The following is a 19,176-nucleotide window of genomic DNA, read 5'->3' as shown; positions in this document are numbered from 1 at the left end:
CCTGCCAAGCAAAATTTGTCTGAACCCTTTTGTTTATACCTTTGATCACCCATTTAGACAGTGACACATCATACCAACTAGTTTTGTTATTTGAGATGACAAAGAACCTATTAGTTATTGTTATTAAATTAATAATTATAAAATGACAGTAATATAAAGTGATCTCACAAAAGTATATATTCCTTTTGAACTCATTAAATTAATATTAAGTATGATTTTGTTGAAAAGCTAAAATGAGATATATGTGTTCTTTGAAACATAAGATAGGGATATTTTTTTTGTTTTTGAGTTTATAGTTAATTATTTGAATATATTTTAAAGGATTATAAAATTTTCATCTTAAAAAGAAAAGGAAAAAAAAGGGGCGAAATTGACAAATCTAATTTGATATTAATAAATGGGACATTTTATGAATTAATTGTTGTCTTCCTTATCTGTCGACGTCGCCTCGCCCCCCTCCCTTTCCCAACCCCTAAAGCCAGAAGGCCCGATTCATCATACCATACCACTCGAGTCTCCCATCGAATTGTATGTTGTGGACATTATTATATCGAGAGCTCGCTCTTGTATCTCCGCAGTCGACACCCGTAGCGTCCGAGGCGAGGAAGTGGGGCAGCGGGCGCCCCTCTCCCTCTAGGATTCGTCACCTTTTGGGATGCGTCGGCTCGCCAGGAGATCGGAAACTCACCATCTCTTCTCTGCCTCCGGGTCCGAGTTCCTCCTCCAAAACCGGGTCTTTGCCGCCCTGGGAGCGAACATCCAAGCTTTCTGTTCCTGATTCCACCCGAATAGGTCCCGGATTTTATCGAGTTTGAATTCTGCGTGGAGATCTTTTCTTTCCGCTGGGGTACCCTTCTTTCTTTTTGGGGAAGGCCCGTTCTTTCCTGTTGCAATTCTCTCTTGATTCTTTGGTGGAGAATTCTGTGAGCGAGATCCGATTGGAGGCTGAAAATGGCATCTTTGTTCCTGATTATTTCCTAAAAGTTATCAACTTTTTCACAGATTCGCTATCTCTCTTCTCTATTGGCTAATCATATCCGCTTTGGGTGGGTTATCCGGCACTATTGGTGGTCAGCAACCCACTTAGATGGTGGTATGCAGAGCTAGTTTCAGAAATTTGGCAGTTCCAGCGACCGGTCTGATCTATATATCTTCCAGTAGGAGGCTTTTCAGGAGTTGGGGGAGGGATCTGAGCCTGAAACCAGCCTTCTGTCACTGGAACAACCGCAAATTCAGGGCGTCTGCGAAGATGATGTTCGATTCGAGCGCATCTATGGGACCTCAAGCTATCGTCAATCTGTTGCAGGAAAAAGACCGCGGTGGAGATGGAGATTATGTGAGCGGTGGATGGAAAAGGTAAATCTTTTCTGTTTGTAAGGGTGTTACAACTTTTTACATTTTTAATTTAAACATGAGGAGCATGCACAATAGAGTCATAGCTGGTGCGGTTACAACATGTTGTCATAGCAATATCATTGTAAGGCGTCCATGCTGTTAAGGCCAGAACCATACAGTAGTCTTCCTTGTATGGTACAAGTTATTTGAAAGGTTTTGAAGTCCTTATACGGGGGTAATTTTTTGTCTTGAACACTGAGCTTGAACAGTTTATCTGTTATGTACACCAGTGTTGATATTCATCGTGTATAAGTTAATTGGTGATACCAGATACAACTTCGGGTACTCTAGCTGATTGCTTTTAGTCATCGGAAACACAGATTAGTAACTAATCACTTAACTGTATCACACAAGTGGTGTAACCAAAACCCGAACCAGTGGGAAAGGACCAAATTGAGCATTCATTCTCTTGGAATCTTTTTTTTTTTCTTGAGTTAATTGCTTTATGTATTATTGGTATACCTTATCTATTAACAATGAGGTTTAAAGGATTCTCCATGGGTTTCCTTGTACTGAGAGGGGCATATGCCCTTAGATCAACTTTCTTCCATCCTTTCATGCAACAAGCTTTAAATAAACTTAACAGGGAACTCTATTTACACACACTTCTGTACTATTTACTTGGCATCCTGTTACAAGAATTTGGCTGTAAAATATCCTTCCTAATTATCTGTGACTTTGTTTAGTTTATATTAGCTATGAATAATATTTGTTCTTGGTGGCTTTTATCATCATAGGTGCTACAAGGCTTTTGATTGGTTTGTGTACATGAAGGATGACAAAATATGTATTGCTTTTTGCCTCATTGTACCATGTACTTTATTGCTTTTGCTGCATGATAAGTATTCTTGCAGTACATGGATGGAAGTTCTTTCATGTACTCAGTGATTTAAAAAGCGCTAGGCGCCAAAAGGCGCCAAGGTCCAAAAACGCCCGAGGCGCTAGGCGCTCACCCGAGCGAAGCGAGGCGCTAAAATATAAAAATATATAATGTAATTTATAAATATAATTATTTAAAATTTTAAATAAAAATAATTAGGAGGGCTCGCGGGAGGCGCGAGCAGCGGGAGTTGCGAGCAGAGGGAAGGCTCGCGAGAGTCGCGAGTAGCGGGAGGGCTCGCAGGAGTCGCGAGCAGAGGGAAGGCTCGCGGGAGGGCTCGCGGGAGGCGCGAGCAGCGACAGCGACGAGCAGCGGCAGCGGGTTAGGGTTGGGTAAGGGTTATATCGGTTTAGTTGATTCGATTGAACCAACTAACAACCGAACCAGACCTAAAATCCTGGTTCGATCACTTGGTTTACCCAGGCGCTCGCCCGAAGCGCCCAGCGCCTGGGCTCGGGCGAGCGCCTGTTTGAAGCGCGCCGCCTGGGACATTAGCGAGGCGCTCGGGCCTCGCCTCGCCTCGCCCGAGCGCCTCTTTCAATCACTGCATGTACTAATGAGGTCTTTCTTAAACAAGTCAAAACCTGTGCTGTTCTTGTATCAGTTGTCCAACTAACAAAGCATTCCGAAGGTCCTAGATATTTTGTCATGCTAGAGATGTTTCCAAACCCAGTGGCGGTGTGCTATGGCACTCCTGATATTGCAGTGGGTATCAGTATCTTCATATTTATTCCAAAAGCAGCTTTCATTGTTTTACTTATAGAGACAACCTAACTTGTAAACATCATTGCTAGTGGTTAGGATATAGTAAATGTTTTCTTGTCAACCTTGTATATTGTCAATATATATATACTACATTAGCTCCTTTTACTGTGTTATGTTTGGAAGATTAAACTGAACGTGTCACATCATGGACTTTTATTTGATTGGCAGTGAGGATGGAAGATTGAGTTATGGATATTCAAGTTTTAGGGGAAGGAGAGCAAGCATGGAGGATTGTTGTGACGTTAAAATATCTAACATCAATGAGCAATCTGTTAGTCTCTTCGGAATATTTGATGGTTTGATATTTTCTGCTCTCTTGTTTATTCTTTATTATAATTTTCCTTGGTTTGCAAGTTTTATGTTCAATTGACATCTTAACATCGAAGGTCATGGTGGATCTCGTGCTGCTGAATATTTGAAGGACCACTTATTTGAAAACCTTATGAAACATCCACTGTTCATGACAGACACAAAATTGGCTATTAGTATGTTTAAGATATTTAACTTTGGTTCAGAGTTTTCGTAACTGATTAATGAAATATATTTTAATGTGTTACTTTGGTTTATCTTTTCGTGCGAACCACAGGTGAAACATATCTTAAAACTGATTCAGACTTCCTGGAAGCTGAAAGAATTGCTTTCAGAGATGATGGTTCTACCGCTTCAACAGCTATTTTTATCGGAAACCAGTTATATGTAGCCAATGTTGGTGATTCACGGGTTGTGATGTCAAAGGCAGGCGAAGGTACAAGTTGTCTTAATTTGTTGTTTTTTCCATCAAGAGGACAGAATATCTTTTTGCATGTCCTGGATAATCATATTTTATGCCGATTGTTGATATCTTTCTTGGCTAGTTATTGTTTATTTTTACATCTCTTCTGTTTGTTTTATTAATTGTATTCATAATAGCTTCAATGGAGTTCTACTGGTACCTGCAAAATTTGAGATTTGAGTTATTTCAATTGCAGACATAATCTTAATCATAAAATCTGGCATTATCCTAGATTTGTGCCGGTATATCATGTATAACATGTGAAGCAGTTCCGTGTATTTACTTGATTGTCCAAGTTGCATCTGCCTTTAAAGATATTTCATTTCATTTGACTACTAATTTTAATTACAATAGGTTTAGGATAGCATATCAACAACATTATCACAGAAGTAATGCATTGGGTTGATCATTAAATGGGAATCAAAGATCGCCAAAGGTACATATTATATAGAGTTAATGCAGGATGACTAACTTAGAAAGAGGCATCAAGGTTTGGTTTGAATGTCATGTTCCTCTTAGGCTAAAAAGAAAGTAGCTGTGAGATCAACAATGCTTTATGGATTGGAATGCTGGCTAATAAAGAAACAGCATATTGAAAGGTTATTTCACTGAGAAGAGAATATTGAAATAAATGAAAAGGATTACTTGAAAAGATAGGATAAAACATTTTTAAATTAGTGAATAACTCGGGTTAGTTCTGATCATAGGTAAAATGAGGTAAACTCAAAATATATGGACCTATCATAAGGGGACCTGTAGATGCATCAGCTAGATAAGTTGATTCAACTATAGTTGGCGATGCAAGGAGAGGTAAAAGAAGCTCTCAGACAACTATCAGAAACAATGCAAAGATATTTGACTGAATTAGTTTGACCAATGATATTGCTCTGGAATAGAGCTTAGAGCTCAATACAGGATTATATAGCCTATCCCAAATAGTTGGGACTATGTGGCTTCTGGTTGTTGTTATCGATATTATTTTTTGGTTGTTGTCTTGATGACATAATCTGGAAAACTTTTCTTACAGCAAAACTTACATTTCCCCAGAATCTGGAAAACATGTTTTCTGAAGGTTAATTGGCATTTTGGAAGCATTTGATACAGTTTACATTTCATCCTCGTGTCCTTTTGTGGAATGTTGCTATATAAATTATATGGATCCTCTGCACAGTTCTTATTGACTTTCATTCCCTCACATATGTTTCATAAGTTATTTCTAAATTGTCTTTTATATTTATTCTGGAAGCAATCGCTCTTTCTGATGATCACAAGCCAAACAGAAGTGATGAGCGCAACAGAATTGAAAATGCTGGTGGCTTTGTTATGTGGGCTGGTAAGTCCTAGTTTGAGAAGTACAGGTAATTGATCAGGATATGCAGTTTGCTAAGGACATTTATATTAAAATTTTAACTTAAGCTATGATATCGCAAAAAAATATTTTAAGTTAAGAGTCAATTAATCTCTAGGTGAATTATTTTATTGATGATTACAAATTTCTACCTGTAACTTATTGTGAAATCCTTTAAATCCCAATGAACTGAGGCATACAACCTAGCTTACTGAATATGGCTTGGGTTATGTTAACTTTTGTAGACTGAGAGCATATTGAATTTGCAGGTACATGGAGGGTAGGGGGTGTACTAGCAATGTCACGTGCATTTGGTAACCGCCATTTGAAGCAGTATGTCGTGGCAGAACCTGAGATTCAGGTGATCCAGTACACCATGAATTCTCTTAATCTTTGTGTTTCTTAATTGTAGAGTCCAAATGTGCTCTTATGATCCTAAGCTCATATTTCCAGTTTTATCCTCTTCTCACCTTCAGTATATTACCATTCACCAAGTGTAGTGCTCTTTTAGCTGTCAGCTTTTAGGTTCTCACTGAACTAATGACTCACTTTCATGTCACCATGTTCAGGTTCCAGCAAATTATGTCAATTATCATAGAACATAGGTGCAAAGACAACTGTATGATATGACAAAGTTATATATGTTCATTTCTAACCATCTGCACTAATATTCACATGATAACATGGTAACAGTCAGATCCTAGGGACCCTTGAACACAATGTGCCGTTAAAACCTCTAAACATCAACAAACAAGATGTTGGCTATATAGACTTCTCAGTTTTTACTATTTTGATGGCAAAACATTAATCCTCTGAAACCTTTCATCCATGAATCTTTGACGTATTCATACCCATCTTAAATGTTCCTTCTCATTATATCTTTGATTGAAGTCACACCCAATTTTCCATCAATTCAACATTTTCTATCCTCCCAACACCGTCTTCTACTCCTCATCTCCCTGGCACTAATTTTGTATACAATGTTGGCTTTTTATTGTCCTGATAGTTAAAACCACTAAATCATAGTGGTCACATAAAACTCCTGATATATTCCCACTTTAACCATTTTACTTTAATTCTGAACAATCTATCAATCTTCTTGTCCTACTGAACAACAATTTAACACACCTAAAGCTTTTACTCAAGGTTCGTAATTCCATACCGTATCGGCATTTCGAGTTTGGTTGATACGGTACGGTACAGGCGTACTGAGCGGTACGCCAGGGTGTACCGCTCGGTACATATATGTGTATATATATAATATAAAAAATATAAAAATATATAAAAAATAAAAAAGGAGGCGTACGTTGCCACGACGACATCGTCTCCTTTTCTTCTCCTCGTCGCGTTAGACAAGGAGAAGACCCTCATTTGCAGCGTTCAGCGAAGACGTCGAAGGTCACAAATGTCTCTGGCCTTCGACGAAGGCTGCGACGAAAAAAGAAGCCGAGCCGCCACCTCTCCGTTACCTCCTGGATCGGGATTGTCGAGGGAGGATGGTGCTGGATCGGGAATCGTCGAGGTTCTTCCGATTCTCCGTCTTCTTCGAGCGCCTTCTCCCTGTTCTCCCTCGACGCTTCTTCTTCCCTCGTTGCAGCCAGGCTGATACCGCTCGGTAGCAAGCGGCAACGATCGAAATATCGACCGTTACCGCTTGATACAACCTCGTATCGTCCGATAAGGGGCTAGATCAATGGTTCCGCTAGGTAGCGGGCGGTCCGCGTACCGGTCTGCTGGCGGACCGGTACGTATCGTCCGGTACGGCCGGTATCATTCGGTATTGTAATCCTTGCTTTTACTTATAGGTACCTAACCATCTATTTTAACTATCCTCTCAGATCTTCTATTGTTATTGCATCTAGGTCATTATTCTGTATCCAAGATCCTAATTTGTTATGGTTGAGCTCTTTGATGCCTTCTTTGACAGTGTTCACTGTTTTCAAGTCAAATCAAGTTGACTTGGCAGTTTGTTCTTTTAAAGTTATTTCAGTTTTAATTTCTCTTGGTTTTAACATCTGTCTCAATGACTGTAATGAATGGACAAGATGCATACTGAAGGGTTTTGAGTCTATTTTTTTTCGTCAAGACACGTGTCCCCTCAGCCTTACCTAACCATAATTATCTGTAATATTGTCAGTATCCTTTTATGTGGTATCGTTACTCATTACTGTGGTCACCTCAATAATTCTATCTCCTTACCATGTCAAATTAAAATTATGCTAGACTTGTTTATGAAGAAAAAAATGAGGATCTGATATTTCTATTTCTGCTACCACTGAAGTGAAAAGTTTATTAAAACACAAGATGAGTGGAAACTTTGACAGTGCTAATTGCAATTCGTGTAAATTTTGCCATGTTTGGTTAACTTTATGGTGTATGATTGAGGGCTTAAAACCATGCTTCTAAGAGCACCACCATCATGTGTCTGGAGCTAGGCATTCCATCCATCTGTGATTTACATATTTGATGTCAAATATACAAGTTCAAAGAGTACCAAATGTTTCACCTTCTTCAGCAAGTGAATGGACTCTTTACTTGATACTTTTTATGATCCTTTATTATATTTTATTATATTATATTAATTGATGCACAACAATTCAATTGATTAAATTGGACAAATGTTATGTCACATCCTTTAGGTAATACCATTTTTGCACAGCTGTCTTTACTTTATTCAGAAAAACCTCCACAAGTTTACTAGTGTTGCTTTTTGGATAGAGTACTATAAATTGAATTGGAATACATTTACATGCCTACGAACAGCATTTACCTATTGTGACAACGATATTAACTTTGTTCAACACGTTTCAATCATTGCAGGAAGAAGAGGTTGATCAGGAATTGGAGTTGCTTGTTCTTGCAAGTGATGGACTGTGGGATGTCGTCACAAATGAGGTTAGCTCTTCCACTTACTGCAATGTTTGGCTATCTGGTCAAAAATTGTCTGAACATGCTACATGGTATGATATGATGATTAAAGTGTCATTGAGATAGGGGATCTCGACATGTTGCTAGCTTGTTGGATATCGGTAACATGTCCAATATGGCCCAAGACTTAAATCCTCGATGCAGGCATGTTTTTGAAATATGACCCATTAGCCAAATCATGTCTGAAAATCCCCAAACAATGTAGAAACATCTGAAACCTTATCAAAATTACTAATGCTCTCTCTTTTGGAAATTTCCCTCCCTGTTATTTCCTTCAAACCACCCCCCTTGATTCAGTCTCCACTGGAGACTTGAACTTTTGGTTTGATCTATAAATTGGCATAAAGGGCAATCTGTAGTTGGTACCAGAACCAGTCTCGAGGGGATATAGTAATGTATCCTGTACTAGTAGATGTATGCAGCAGCGTTCACTTCATGAAATCAATTGGCATCCTTTACTACCATCGATCAATGGCCTTATGCTTTTGAACCAAAGACTACATACAGCCACAAAAAATCTATGCATGTCTCTTTACTTTTTTATTTGCCAATGCATTTCGTGGAATGAAAGCATTCTGTACTGAGGCTCATCATTACAGACTGCCCTGAATTTTTTCTGAAATATAGTAGTTGCATCTGGAATTTTGAGATCAAAAAGTTAAATGTCTAACTGCGGTCTGTCTTTGTCACTCTGTCACCATGTTCTGTTTGTTAAAACTCTCGCACTATCTTGGTCTAGAAAAATGATAACGCCAATTTTCCATCTGTCTGAGAACATTCGTAAAAACCCTCTGTAAATCTTTGTCTGTATTTAGTTGAATTTTCTAACTGATCATATGCAACATGTCCTGTCCAAAAAGGATGCTGTTTCCATTGCAAGAATGGAGGAAGAACCAGAAGCCGCAGCTCGGAAGTTGACAGCGACCGCCTTTTCTCGCGGAAGTGCAGACAACATCACATGCATTGTGGTGAGACTCCATCACGACCGACTCGCTGTAGATTCCACATCGGCTAGTGAGAGTTGATCATTTGGTTTTGTTCTTGCCAGCTTATATCAACTTTTTCCTTATAATGTCTGCATATGGACGATTTCATGAACTCGGATTTGGTGTTTAGGTAACAAAACTTTCGCGTATGAGATCCTATTAGTTGACTTGTATGAAACCTCCACCCGGTTTGCAGTTTTACTTGAGCTGATAAAATCATAGGATATGATTTGAGAGGTAATCAAAGTGCCAATGAACCCATCGATGATTATTGTATTTTATCTGTCTTTTAGTTGAAGTTTTCGCACTTCAGAAATGCTTGGTTGTTTGAAACTACTTCATATGTCGCCTACAGACAGAAACCCTTTTGCCAGACTGACTTATACACTGCCCTCACAAGTAATATCTACAGCAACATATATGCAATATAAAAGTTACAAAGGCGAAAAATTGCTCTTTCCATACCCTGAAAGGTATACACGTCCAAATCAAAGGCTTAGATGAGGAGGATAAGATCTGTGTCTCCTTCGGCAAATCCCCGTTTTCTATTCGCAACATAGTAACTACAAAGTGCATCTCCAGTCTCTATCATGCACCAAAGATTTTAACATCATGATCCAACATCCGATGATCTTTACCACCTTGTATCTCTACTCTGACACGGCTGATGCCCTAATGATGATCTCAACATGAAAACAACTCCGGGAACAAACAACCCGGCCATAGGTATTATTCACACACAGCAACATCCACATAGTGAACCTCATGGGTGGATGATCTATTTTAATCAGCTCTCAGAGCAAGAAAGAAGGAACAGAACAAAAACTATATCTAGTGGTGGATCGACTCGGTGTAATCCTGAACTGCCAGGCGCTCCGATATGTCAGCTAATGATTTAAGGTTGCACTTGATCAATGCCTCCACAAAGTAGCAGGTTTCATCCTTTGTGTTCCCATCAGGCACATCCACCACAAACGACTCGATCACCAGAGTTCCAGGTCTCCCGTCTATAGTTTCAGGATGTGCAGTAATGATAGATGAGTAGTTCTGCAGTACAAACGAAAATATATGAGGGAAAATTCGGTAAAAGGAGTCTTCGATTCGTCGATAGATAACAAATGCAAACCTAAGTTTCAGTAAAAGGATTCTCCGATTTCATCGGTCGATAACAAATGCAAACCTTATATTCTAAAATAAAAACAGAGAGAGAGAGAGAGAGAAACATCGTCAAAGTTTCACCTCTATAATAATAATAATAACCAGATCGAAGCATGAAGAGGACAAATTCATATCGGGAATGTCAATGCCAAACTATGCAGCTATACAAACCTAAAATGGTGAGTGGCTCCACTCACCAGCAGGCAGTAGCTAATTCTTAAATGAAACAAAGTGAGGTGATACACTTGTAATGGTGATGACTGATAAAATGGATCCAAAGAGATGAACAGTTGAATCTGAGACTGTACTGGAAACCCTTTTTCCAATTTTGATTTTGCTAATCACCATGCAGACAAAAAAAAAAAGACACTTCGAAGATACATAGCTGCTGCAAATACAACAGTATTATCTTTTAGATCGAACCCAGAGAGCATATATATATTTGAGAGATAGGAACCATTATTTCCGCCATAATAATATCTATGCATAGCTTGGCCAATTTGCATATCATAAATTAACACTGAATGAGGATGTCACTCGGTGATCATCTGATGAAGAAAGAAGCAGGGCTGCAGCATAAATAGGATGATGAGATGATTCACACCTTGAGCCTATGGTCTCCTCCGACGATCCTGATGCTGAGGATGTGCTCATTGTCGTCGAGGTGCTCCAGCCTCTCGAAGCTGGTGGTCGCGGGGAGCCCGGATTTTACATTCACCTCCCTCAGGCTCCCGACGCCGACGCCCCCCTGCACGATGCATCTGCTGACAAAGGGCTTGTACTTCTGAGGCTGATCGAATCTCCTAACCAGAGACCACACCTGTCAACACACGCAGGGAAGGAAGGAAGCATAACATCATACTTTTGAACGCCACCCAGCTTATATAATTCGAACAATACGATTTAGCTTCCTTTTAACACCATCACATGGCAGTAAGAATGAACAGACGACACTGTTGTGTAACATGCAAGATCATCTTTTTTACTTAGGAATCCATTTTCAACAGCAAAGCTCTACGGGAAGGATAAGAAAGAAGCCGAAAAGAAATCGAAAGCAGTCACGATAGATGCGATCGAAACCCGGCCTCTTTCACAAATTAGCTTCGGCCAACAACAACAAAAAATCCAACTTTGGCAAGGAAAAAAAAACGCAATTTTTCGGCATATTTTTCTTGTTTTCTTGGTATCAAATATGAAATTCGTAAGAAAATCCATGACCAAGTACAAGAGAGACAGAGAGAGCGTACGAGGTGGACGGGGGCTTTAATGTGCTTGGAGACGGCGGAGCTGCACTGGTTCTCACTGGGCTCGTGCCGGTGGAAACAACGGACGTAATCCACCTCCACCGCCCGGCCCCCCGTCCCCGTCGGGTTCGTCTCGTCGGCGAGTCCCGGGACCCTCACCACCCCTCCTCCACCACCGTCGTTCATCCCGACCATCCGCACTCCGCCCGTCGAACGATCTTACGGGATCAAATCCAAGCAATCCAAACTCCCAAACCTCAACCAACCTCTCTATCTCCCCCTCGGCCGTCGTGTCGTCGCCCCTCCTTCCAAATTATACGGGTTAACGACGAAAAGAAAACAAAAATCCCAGCGACGGGGCCCACGGCTTAGGCTCCGCGTTATCTACACCTGACCGGTCAATCGACTGACGCCCTCCCTCTTCGACCAATATAACGTAAACACCACCCACTTCCGTTTGCCCTCGCAGTCGCCGTCGCCGTCGCCATCGCCGTCCCCGTCGGAGCCGACCACGGAGGCCGGTTCACAAAGGCTTGACCACCTTGTCGCGCTCGTCCACGTCGGCGGTGTCGCAGCCGTAATTTGCCCCCCGACGCCGGTGGCATTTACGTCGAAAGATAACCCCTCTCTCCCTGATGTCGGCTTCTGGGGAAGGTGGCGGGCCGGTGGACGGTGATGGTGATGGCATCAGTACGTCATTCCCGTGGTTGACCGTTGATCCGAATCGGCCGACATCTGGTGGGGTCGGGGTGGCGCATGGCAACTGCTTACCGATTGAGGCCCTTCACGACCGTCCATCTCACACCTCTGACGATGTCAACCGTTCGAGATAAAAGTCCGATATTCTAATTTTTTTTCTTTAATCTAAATATACGAACGGTTCAGATGAAAAGAAGGAATGAGATGGACGGTAATGTAGAGATCCATTATGTGTTCGTCTCCCTACCTGCACAGGATCGGTTCGTCTCCATCAACCAACGCATACAATAATATTTGGATAATGAAACTTACTTACCCTTAAGTGAACGGATCCAAATTGGCGTGTTCCGAAATAGATTAGTAGATAGGCTTATATGGTCATGTCACTCCGTTTCCTTGATGGCATCTGAAATGAATTAGGTTGGACATGATGCATCACCAACTCTTAGCTCTTTGTTGTGTATATCCAATCTATCATTAAAATTCTCTATAAATCAAATGAGGAGCAACACTTCGACTTGTCTATTTTTCTTTTGGAGATCCAAGCTTTCAAAGACACAAATGGCATGACTATAACAGTTAGACAGGCCCTTCTACTTTGAAGGTTTTGCATAGGAATTATATGGATACAATAAAAAAAAAAAAAGAGTGCAAAGAGACAGTATTTAGTCTTATTAAAACTCAAAACTTGAGAATAGACTATCAGCTTCTCCAAGACCTTCTCACCTTCATTTCATTGTTGTCATTGCCTGATGGATTCATACTAAGAGAAGAAGCCTTGAGGTTCAAATCAAAATTACTATGCATGAGATCTTGCTTATTGAATTACATAAATCTCTCTGACTAAAAAAACCTCACTCATCTCAAGTGTCTCACCAATAAATTTTCTGCACTCAATAGGTAATTATACCTAAGATGGTGACTTAGTGCTAAGGTTCAATGGAACTAACTATAAGGGGGATAAGAACACAAATTATTTTCAAAATATTTATACTTTTAGGAAAAGAAAAAAAAAGGATTCACACCATTAAGTGCCCTAATGGTCCTGATGATCTTGATACGAAAACCATCCTCTCTCTCTCTCTCTCTCTCTTTTTGCCTAATAGTACAGCACTCTTTGGTAGCCCTCAGATCTTGTTGACCCCCCAAAGCGAGAGTTTTGTCTTTCTCTCCTTACTCTTCCCAACTCTATTCTACTCTAAACTCATTTCCAAAATTTTCAAGCTTTCAGCTGAATTTTTCTGGAATGATAATAAGAATAACAAGAAGATGTACTTGCTTAGTTGGGATACCATTTGACCCTTTCAAAAGATCAAAGGTGGCCTTTGGCATCCGAAACAAAAAGGTCATTTGCATTAAGCGCATCATTTCAATTCTTATCACTCAAAACTCACTTTGGGTTAAGAAGGTCTTTCATTCTAAGCACATTGATGGTGACGAGAGGTAGATTCTCCCACCTGCATCTGACCACCGGAAAGCCATGCCGAGCGTACAGAAGAAGGCGATTCAGCAAGGCAATGATGCATGGAATGCACGAGAATTTCTGCGTGCTCCTCCTCTTTATCACCCTTGCAAATGTTAAATGGTTTAGCGACAAAGTGGAACTTCTCTTCCTGCAGCAGGAGACAATTGGGATCGAACGGTGGACACTGCTGCCGCCAAAGAGGAGAGCAGAGAAGCTGCAGAATTATGCAGAGGTCAAACTATCAGAAGTGCATTTGGGATAGGAAACAGTTGGAATCAGAAAACATAAGAGGGAGGTTGAGATTCGTGCTTGAGATGATGATGAGGTGGAATTCAAAGGTTTCAGTGCCCCGCTGTAGTAGGATAAAAGATTCAGAGCTGATGCGAAAATGCACCTCATCTTATAATACAATGAGTTGACTATAAGCCCAATCTCTTGATTTCCTAGTGGTAAGTTGTTCCACATCAAGAAATCCTCATCACACAAAAAAGTCTTTTGGAGTCTTGTGCGCACATTGTTTCATCCTTTCAAGCAAAACCACCAAAGGAGGAACCTTTCTTGCCTTGATATTATTCTGTTCAAGCAATTTAATTGGATCCACATCATCACACCACTAATTCAGAATTAGTGCAAAGCAATGGAAACTTTATTTTTTTTTTTTTTCTCATTGTCAAGATGGACAGATGAAGAGAAAAATGGACACCACATTCCATCCACTAGTTATTTAAATAAAGTTTAGCATAGAATAGATCATAATCATCGTTAAATATTTCAATTAGTTCAAAGTCAATAAGATTAAAATTGATTTATAAGAATCTGATGAGTATACTATCATCAATTCAATTTAAATATTTTGATTAATAAAAAAATTGATAGTTCAATTAGTTCATCAAACTTTGGTTGTAAAAAATAATATAAGAATCAATCTAATATTAAAATATGCCAAGAGACTCGAATAAAAAATCACTATTCGACTATGTCTCAAATATCTTAATTAAGTGGAAGAGATTATAATATCTTAATTAATCTCACATAATAAATAAATAAATAAATTTAAAATTAATTTATAAAAAATATATATATATATATCATGTATGTATTATTATAAAATCTAGAAGCATGGTGCTGGCGAAGACTACCATGCTACAATGGTGGACAAATAGATTGCCCCCCATACAAAATGTGTATGGTCTTAATTTAAGATTGGACTGTGTGTCAGAAGATAATATATGTGACACAGACACTTTCATTCATTGATGTGCGTATCTCATTATCTCGAGATCATTCAAGTGATTTAGACACAACAAAATAAATTACATGATTTCAGTATTTACAGTATGACAATATAACAAAAAGGTAAAATGTAGTCGCCGATGATTCGAAGAATTTTAGGGAGAAAAGTATATTCAATATATAAAAAAAAATTAGATTTAATTGGCTGAGAAATAAAATGCTCTCTTTCTCGGTCTCGGAGTTGGTGAGACACACGAATAGTGATAACGCAAATGCCTCGCGAGATGCACCTAAGGATGACATAACTATTCGGAAATCAGTGTCGCTTAATATTCATTCGCACAAGTACTGCTACTCTCTCTACCAGCTGAAATCGTACTTAATCGGGCATCGGGATGGGAACCATTTGGTGATGGCGAAACCCAATTGGTGCTTCTTTCTCTTTCATTCAACCCACTCGAAGGTTCTCCCACCATTAAGTGTGGGTCGATCCAACACCAGCAAATAAATAGGTTACGCCACTTTTCGAGTGGACCTCAGAGCATCCTATTCTCACCATTAAGCAATCGAAACTTGATGTTACCATTTACATACAGCGCTGAACGACGACCAATCATCTCTCACTTCGATCAAAGCTTAGGATTCGCTACGACATGAGATCAGCCGATAATAGGACGAGCCAATCAGAATGCAGCAGGTCAGCATCACCATTTCATTACGCGGGCCAAAATCGGAAGCTAACATGGCATCGTGGATCGAGTCGATTCGCGAGTGGGTCCCGCCGCAATCCAAATGTTATCCATCCGAATCGGTCGGTAGCGCGTCTCCTTCTCTTCTGGTTTTGAGCCACATTTAAATGTAATTTGGGATGTGTCGAGGCCAACCTATCAACCGACAGACACAATTAGCGCTCTATCTTTCTGGGTTAAATTAACACCCGAAGCATATTAATTTAAATTTCTAAATTAAATATTTATTATTAACATAATAAACAAAAAAATTTATTGCTATTATTTTTAACCCATCTTCATTTCTATATTGTTCTAATTAAGACACTTCACTAACCATATTCTGGTGATGATGGTTGATCTGTCCATCATATTCTGTGGACCGAATGGATTAGTTCCGATTTGCGATCAAGATTGAGCCGACCTGATCGGATCTGTTGAAATTGGTCCGCATGCATAAATATAGGAAAGCCATGTAAGACGGTAAATTATTGTTGTGGCCCCCTATTTTGGGTGTACCAGACTTCGCTCATCAAAATAGCTCATGCACGCCCCATCTCAGAGCGCGCGCTCTCTCTCTCTCTCTCTCTCGCATAAGCCTTACTCTATCCTTACATCATCATCTCTCCCGATCTCTCTCCCCTCCTGTCATTGTCCCACCCGTCCCAGCTTGTCCCATCGCACTCACGTCTGTCCAATACGGACACAACCGACCGAGAGCATCCCGTCCGATTTATATATAGCGGCGATACAAAGCACGCACCACGCCACCTCCTCCTCCCTCGGTCATACCCAGCACTGCCAAGACCATTTAACGACCACAACCCTCGCTCGCTTTGGCCATGGAGAACGGCAGTGGAGTAGCTGCCCCAACCCCGCAACGCCCCCACGTCGTGCTGCTGCCCACTCCGGGCATGGGCCACCTCATCCCCCTGGTTGAGCTCGCCAAGCTCCTCGTCGCCCACCACGGATTCTCTGTCACCATCGTCACCCTCGACGCCAGCTCCGCCTCCAAGGCCCAGGACGCCCTCTTCTCCTCCCTCTCCGACTCCATCTCCTCCCTCGCCCTCCCCTCCGTCCCTCTCGACGACCTCCCTTCCGACGCGCACATCGAGACCATCATCTCCGTCGCCGCCTCCCGCTCCCTTGCGCACCTCCGCGACGCCCTCTCCGGCCTCAAGTCGTCCGCCAACCTCGTGGCTCTCGTCGTCGACCTCTTCGGCACCGACTACTTCACCGTGGCGCGAGAGCTCTGCCTCCCGAGATACTTGTTTTTTCCCTCCAACCTTCTCACTCTTTCCCTCTTTTTTCACCTCCCCGAGCTCGACGCCACCACCACCTGCGAGTACCGCGACCTTCCCGAACCGCTCCGCCTCCCGGGCTGCGTCCCCATCCCGGGTCGAGACCTCCTGCACCCCATTCAGGACCGGTCCAATGACGCCTACAGGTGGGTGGTCCACCACGCGCGTCGCTACCGGGAGGCAGAGGGCATCCTCGTTAACTCCTTCGACGCTATCGAGCCGGAGGCCGCCAAAGTTCTCCGGGAGCTCGAGCCGGGCCGACCCCCAGTTTACCTGGTCGGACCTCTCACGCAGTGCTGGAATCCCAAAGCCACCGACGAGAGGGCCGAGTGCTTGCGGTGGTTGGACCAGCAGCCACCCGGGTCGGTGCTGTTCGTCTCCTTCGGCAGCGGCGGGACCCTGACGACGGCGCAGACGGCGGAGCTGGCTCTTGGGTTGGAGTTAAGTGGGCAAAGGTTCCTGTGGGTCGTCAGAAGTCCGAGCGACGGAGAGAACGCCAGCGAGGCCTACTTTTCCGTCCGGAGCAAGAATGACCCCTTCGGGTTCCTGCCGGCGGGGTTCGTGCAGCGGACGCGGGAGGTGGGCCTACTTGTACCGTCGTGGGCGCCGCAAGTGGCGGTGCTGAAGCACGCGGCCACCGGCGGCTTCCTGAGCCACTGCGGATGGAACTCGACTCTGGAGAGCGTTGTGGCCGGGGTGGCGATGGTGGCGTGGCCGCTCTTCGCCGAGCAACGGCAGAACGCGGTGATGCTCGCCGAGGGCGCGAGGATCGCGTTGCGGCCGCAAGGCGCGGCGGAGGGAGGGCTCGTACCGCGGGAGGAGGTGGCGCGAGCGGTGAGGGAGCTGATGGAGGGGGAGGAGGGGAAGGCAGCGCGGCAGCGGGTGGCGGAGCTTAGGAAGGCGGCAACCAGCGGCCTGGAGGAGGGCGGCGCCGCTTACAAGGCCCTGGCCGAGGTAGCCAGCAAGTGGAAGACCACGAATTGATCTCTACTCACCACCACCTACTGTTGTAATTCGTCGTTGTAGAAGACAGACCATCAACCTTTGTTTCGTTGCTTGCTTTAATTTTATTATCCCTTTAGATCATCGTCTATGGGTTGCAATCTATATTCTATTCTACTGTTTCTCGCATGGACTTGGTAGTCTTCTAGAGCATTGATGTGCATCTTTCCTCTACGACGAGGGTAGACAGCGATGGAAGCTCCATTCATCAGGTAGTCTAAATTGGTGGCTCCAAGGGGTCAATTGCAGGAGCAGCCGAGTTATTTGGGAATTATTGGGGCCATGTGGCAGCAAATGGATCAGATTAATGACGGAGAAAGGTCGACCAAGAAAGTTTTGTCTTCCCGAATGGGCCAGCATAGGTGTCGTGCGGGGTCATGAGAACCTCAGCACAACGTAAGATAACCAAGCGTTTTTTTGGAGGGTTCTGCTTTACAGCAATCCAGAATCAGTGGTTGGCGGCGTACTTGATGTGGTTCACATAAATATGTGTGTAGACGATTACACCCTAATCGAGTGATCATCGCCGGTATACTCGTTTGATGGTAATGCATGCTTTTCAACTCTAATTGCTAAGATAATATACGCACATGGTAGTTGTTAGTGTAAGTAACTTTTTTAGCCGTGGCCTCGGGGCCGTCGCGGCCTGGTTCGGGTCCGGAAGGCGGTGATCTCCTTGGGGGCGCTCCTCGAGATCTCCCGGCGGCCGAGCTCGGTGGTTCGGGTCGGGAGGTCGGTTCGGCAGCTCGGGTCACCCGGTCGGGTTGGGAGGCAGCTCGGGTCGTCCCGGTCGGGAAGAAGCTCGGGTCGTCCCGGTCGGGAAGAAGCTCCGCCACAGCGCCAGGAAGAGGCGACACCGTCTCGCACCTGCACACAGGTCGGGCCGGGGTGCTCGACCCGACCCCTCCGACGATCAAGTTAGAGAAAGATGCGGAGGGGGTTTAGGAGGAGGAGAAACCTCCGTCTGTTGAGTGTGTGCTCCCCCCTTTTGCCAAGGGCTCGGGGGTATTTATAGAGGAGGTTTGATGTTACCTGATGTAGCTGTCTACAGGGCAGGACTGTACCTTTGGTTGCGTGGGAGGCCGAGCTGCTGCAGGGTATGGCGAGGCTCGGGCAGTGCGTTGGTCAGGGGGATGACGTGTCACATTGCCATTTTTTGCCATATCATATGCCCCCCCGAAAGGAGCTATGCGTCGGTTCTTGCATGCAGGGGGTCCGATGCATGGCTTTTTACTTCAGGTGGGCTGGTCATGCATATCCGAGGCGTATGAC

At 43.0% G+C, this 19,176-nt stretch overlaps 3 protein-coding genes across 5 annotated transcripts; 2 read left to right on the top strand and 1 right to left on the bottom strand.

Moving 5' to 3' along the window:
• Window positions 1–478: 478 nt before the first annotated feature.
• On the top strand, window positions 479–9,372 carry LOC103977018 (probable protein phosphatase 2C 52). Of its 2 annotated transcripts, XM_009392403.3 has the most exons (9): window positions 479–847; window positions 1,003–1,356; window positions 3,209–3,336; window positions 3,427–3,525; window positions 3,627–3,785; window positions 5,059–5,145; window positions 5,430–5,521; window positions 7,981–8,055; window positions 8,949–9,372. In XM_009392403.3, the coding sequence occupies exons 2-9, from the start codon at window positions 1,088–1,090 to the stop codon at window positions 9,111–9,113; spliced, it is 1,074 nt and encodes a 357-aa protein (XP_009390678.2). In that variant the 5' UTR covers window positions 479–847; window positions 1,003–1,087; the 3' UTR covers window positions 9,114–9,372. The 2 variants fall into 2 exon arrangements, with proteins under 2 accessions (XP_009390678.2, XP_009390677.2); XM_009392402.3 differs by having other exon boundaries at window positions 479–1,356.
• Window positions 9,373–9,600: 228 nt separating this feature from the next.
• On the bottom strand, window positions 9,601–12,060 carry LOC103977020 (abscisic acid receptor PYL8). 2 transcript variants are annotated; one of them, XR_010495076.1, is made up of 4 exons: window positions 11,480–11,901; window positions 10,837–11,052; window positions 9,697–10,121; window positions 9,601–9,650 (listed from the first exon to the last, which is right to left on the bottom strand). XR_010495076.1 is itself a non-coding variant. In XM_009392404.3 (3 exons), the coding sequence occupies exons 1-3, from the start codon at window positions 11,669–11,671 to the stop codon at window positions 9,906–9,908; spliced, it is 624 nt and encodes a 207-aa protein (XP_009390679.2). In that variant the 5' UTR covers window positions 11,672–12,060; the 3' UTR covers window positions 9,601–9,905. The 2 variants fall into 2 exon arrangements, 1 of the variants encoding a protein (XP_009390679.2); XM_009392404.3 differs by having other exon boundaries at window positions 9,601–10,121; window positions 11,480–12,060.
• A 4,284-nt stretch (window positions 12,061–16,344) lies between these two features.
• On the top strand, window positions 16,345–17,988 carry LOC135633632 (hydroquinone glucosyltransferase-like). The gene has a single exon (XM_065143333.1). It carries the CDS (start codon window positions 16,444–16,446, stop codon window positions 17,884–17,886), a length of 1,443 nt encoding a protein of 480 aa, XP_064999405.1. The 5' UTR covers window positions 16,345–16,443; the 3' UTR covers window positions 17,887–17,988.
• Window positions 17,989–19,176: the final 1,188 nt, after the last annotated feature.

Source organism: Musa acuminata, chromosome BXJ3-3, assembly GCF_036884655.1.
Source record: "Musa acuminata AAA Group cultivar baxijiao chromosome BXJ3-3, Cavendish_Baxijiao_AAA, whole genome shotgun sequence".
Classification (NCBI taxonomy): Eukaryota; Viridiplantae; Streptophyta; class Magnoliopsida; order Zingiberales; family Musaceae; genus Musa; species Musa acuminata.
Note: the sequence above shows the minus strand (reverse complement) of the source record. Positions and strands in the feature narration are given on the sequence as shown.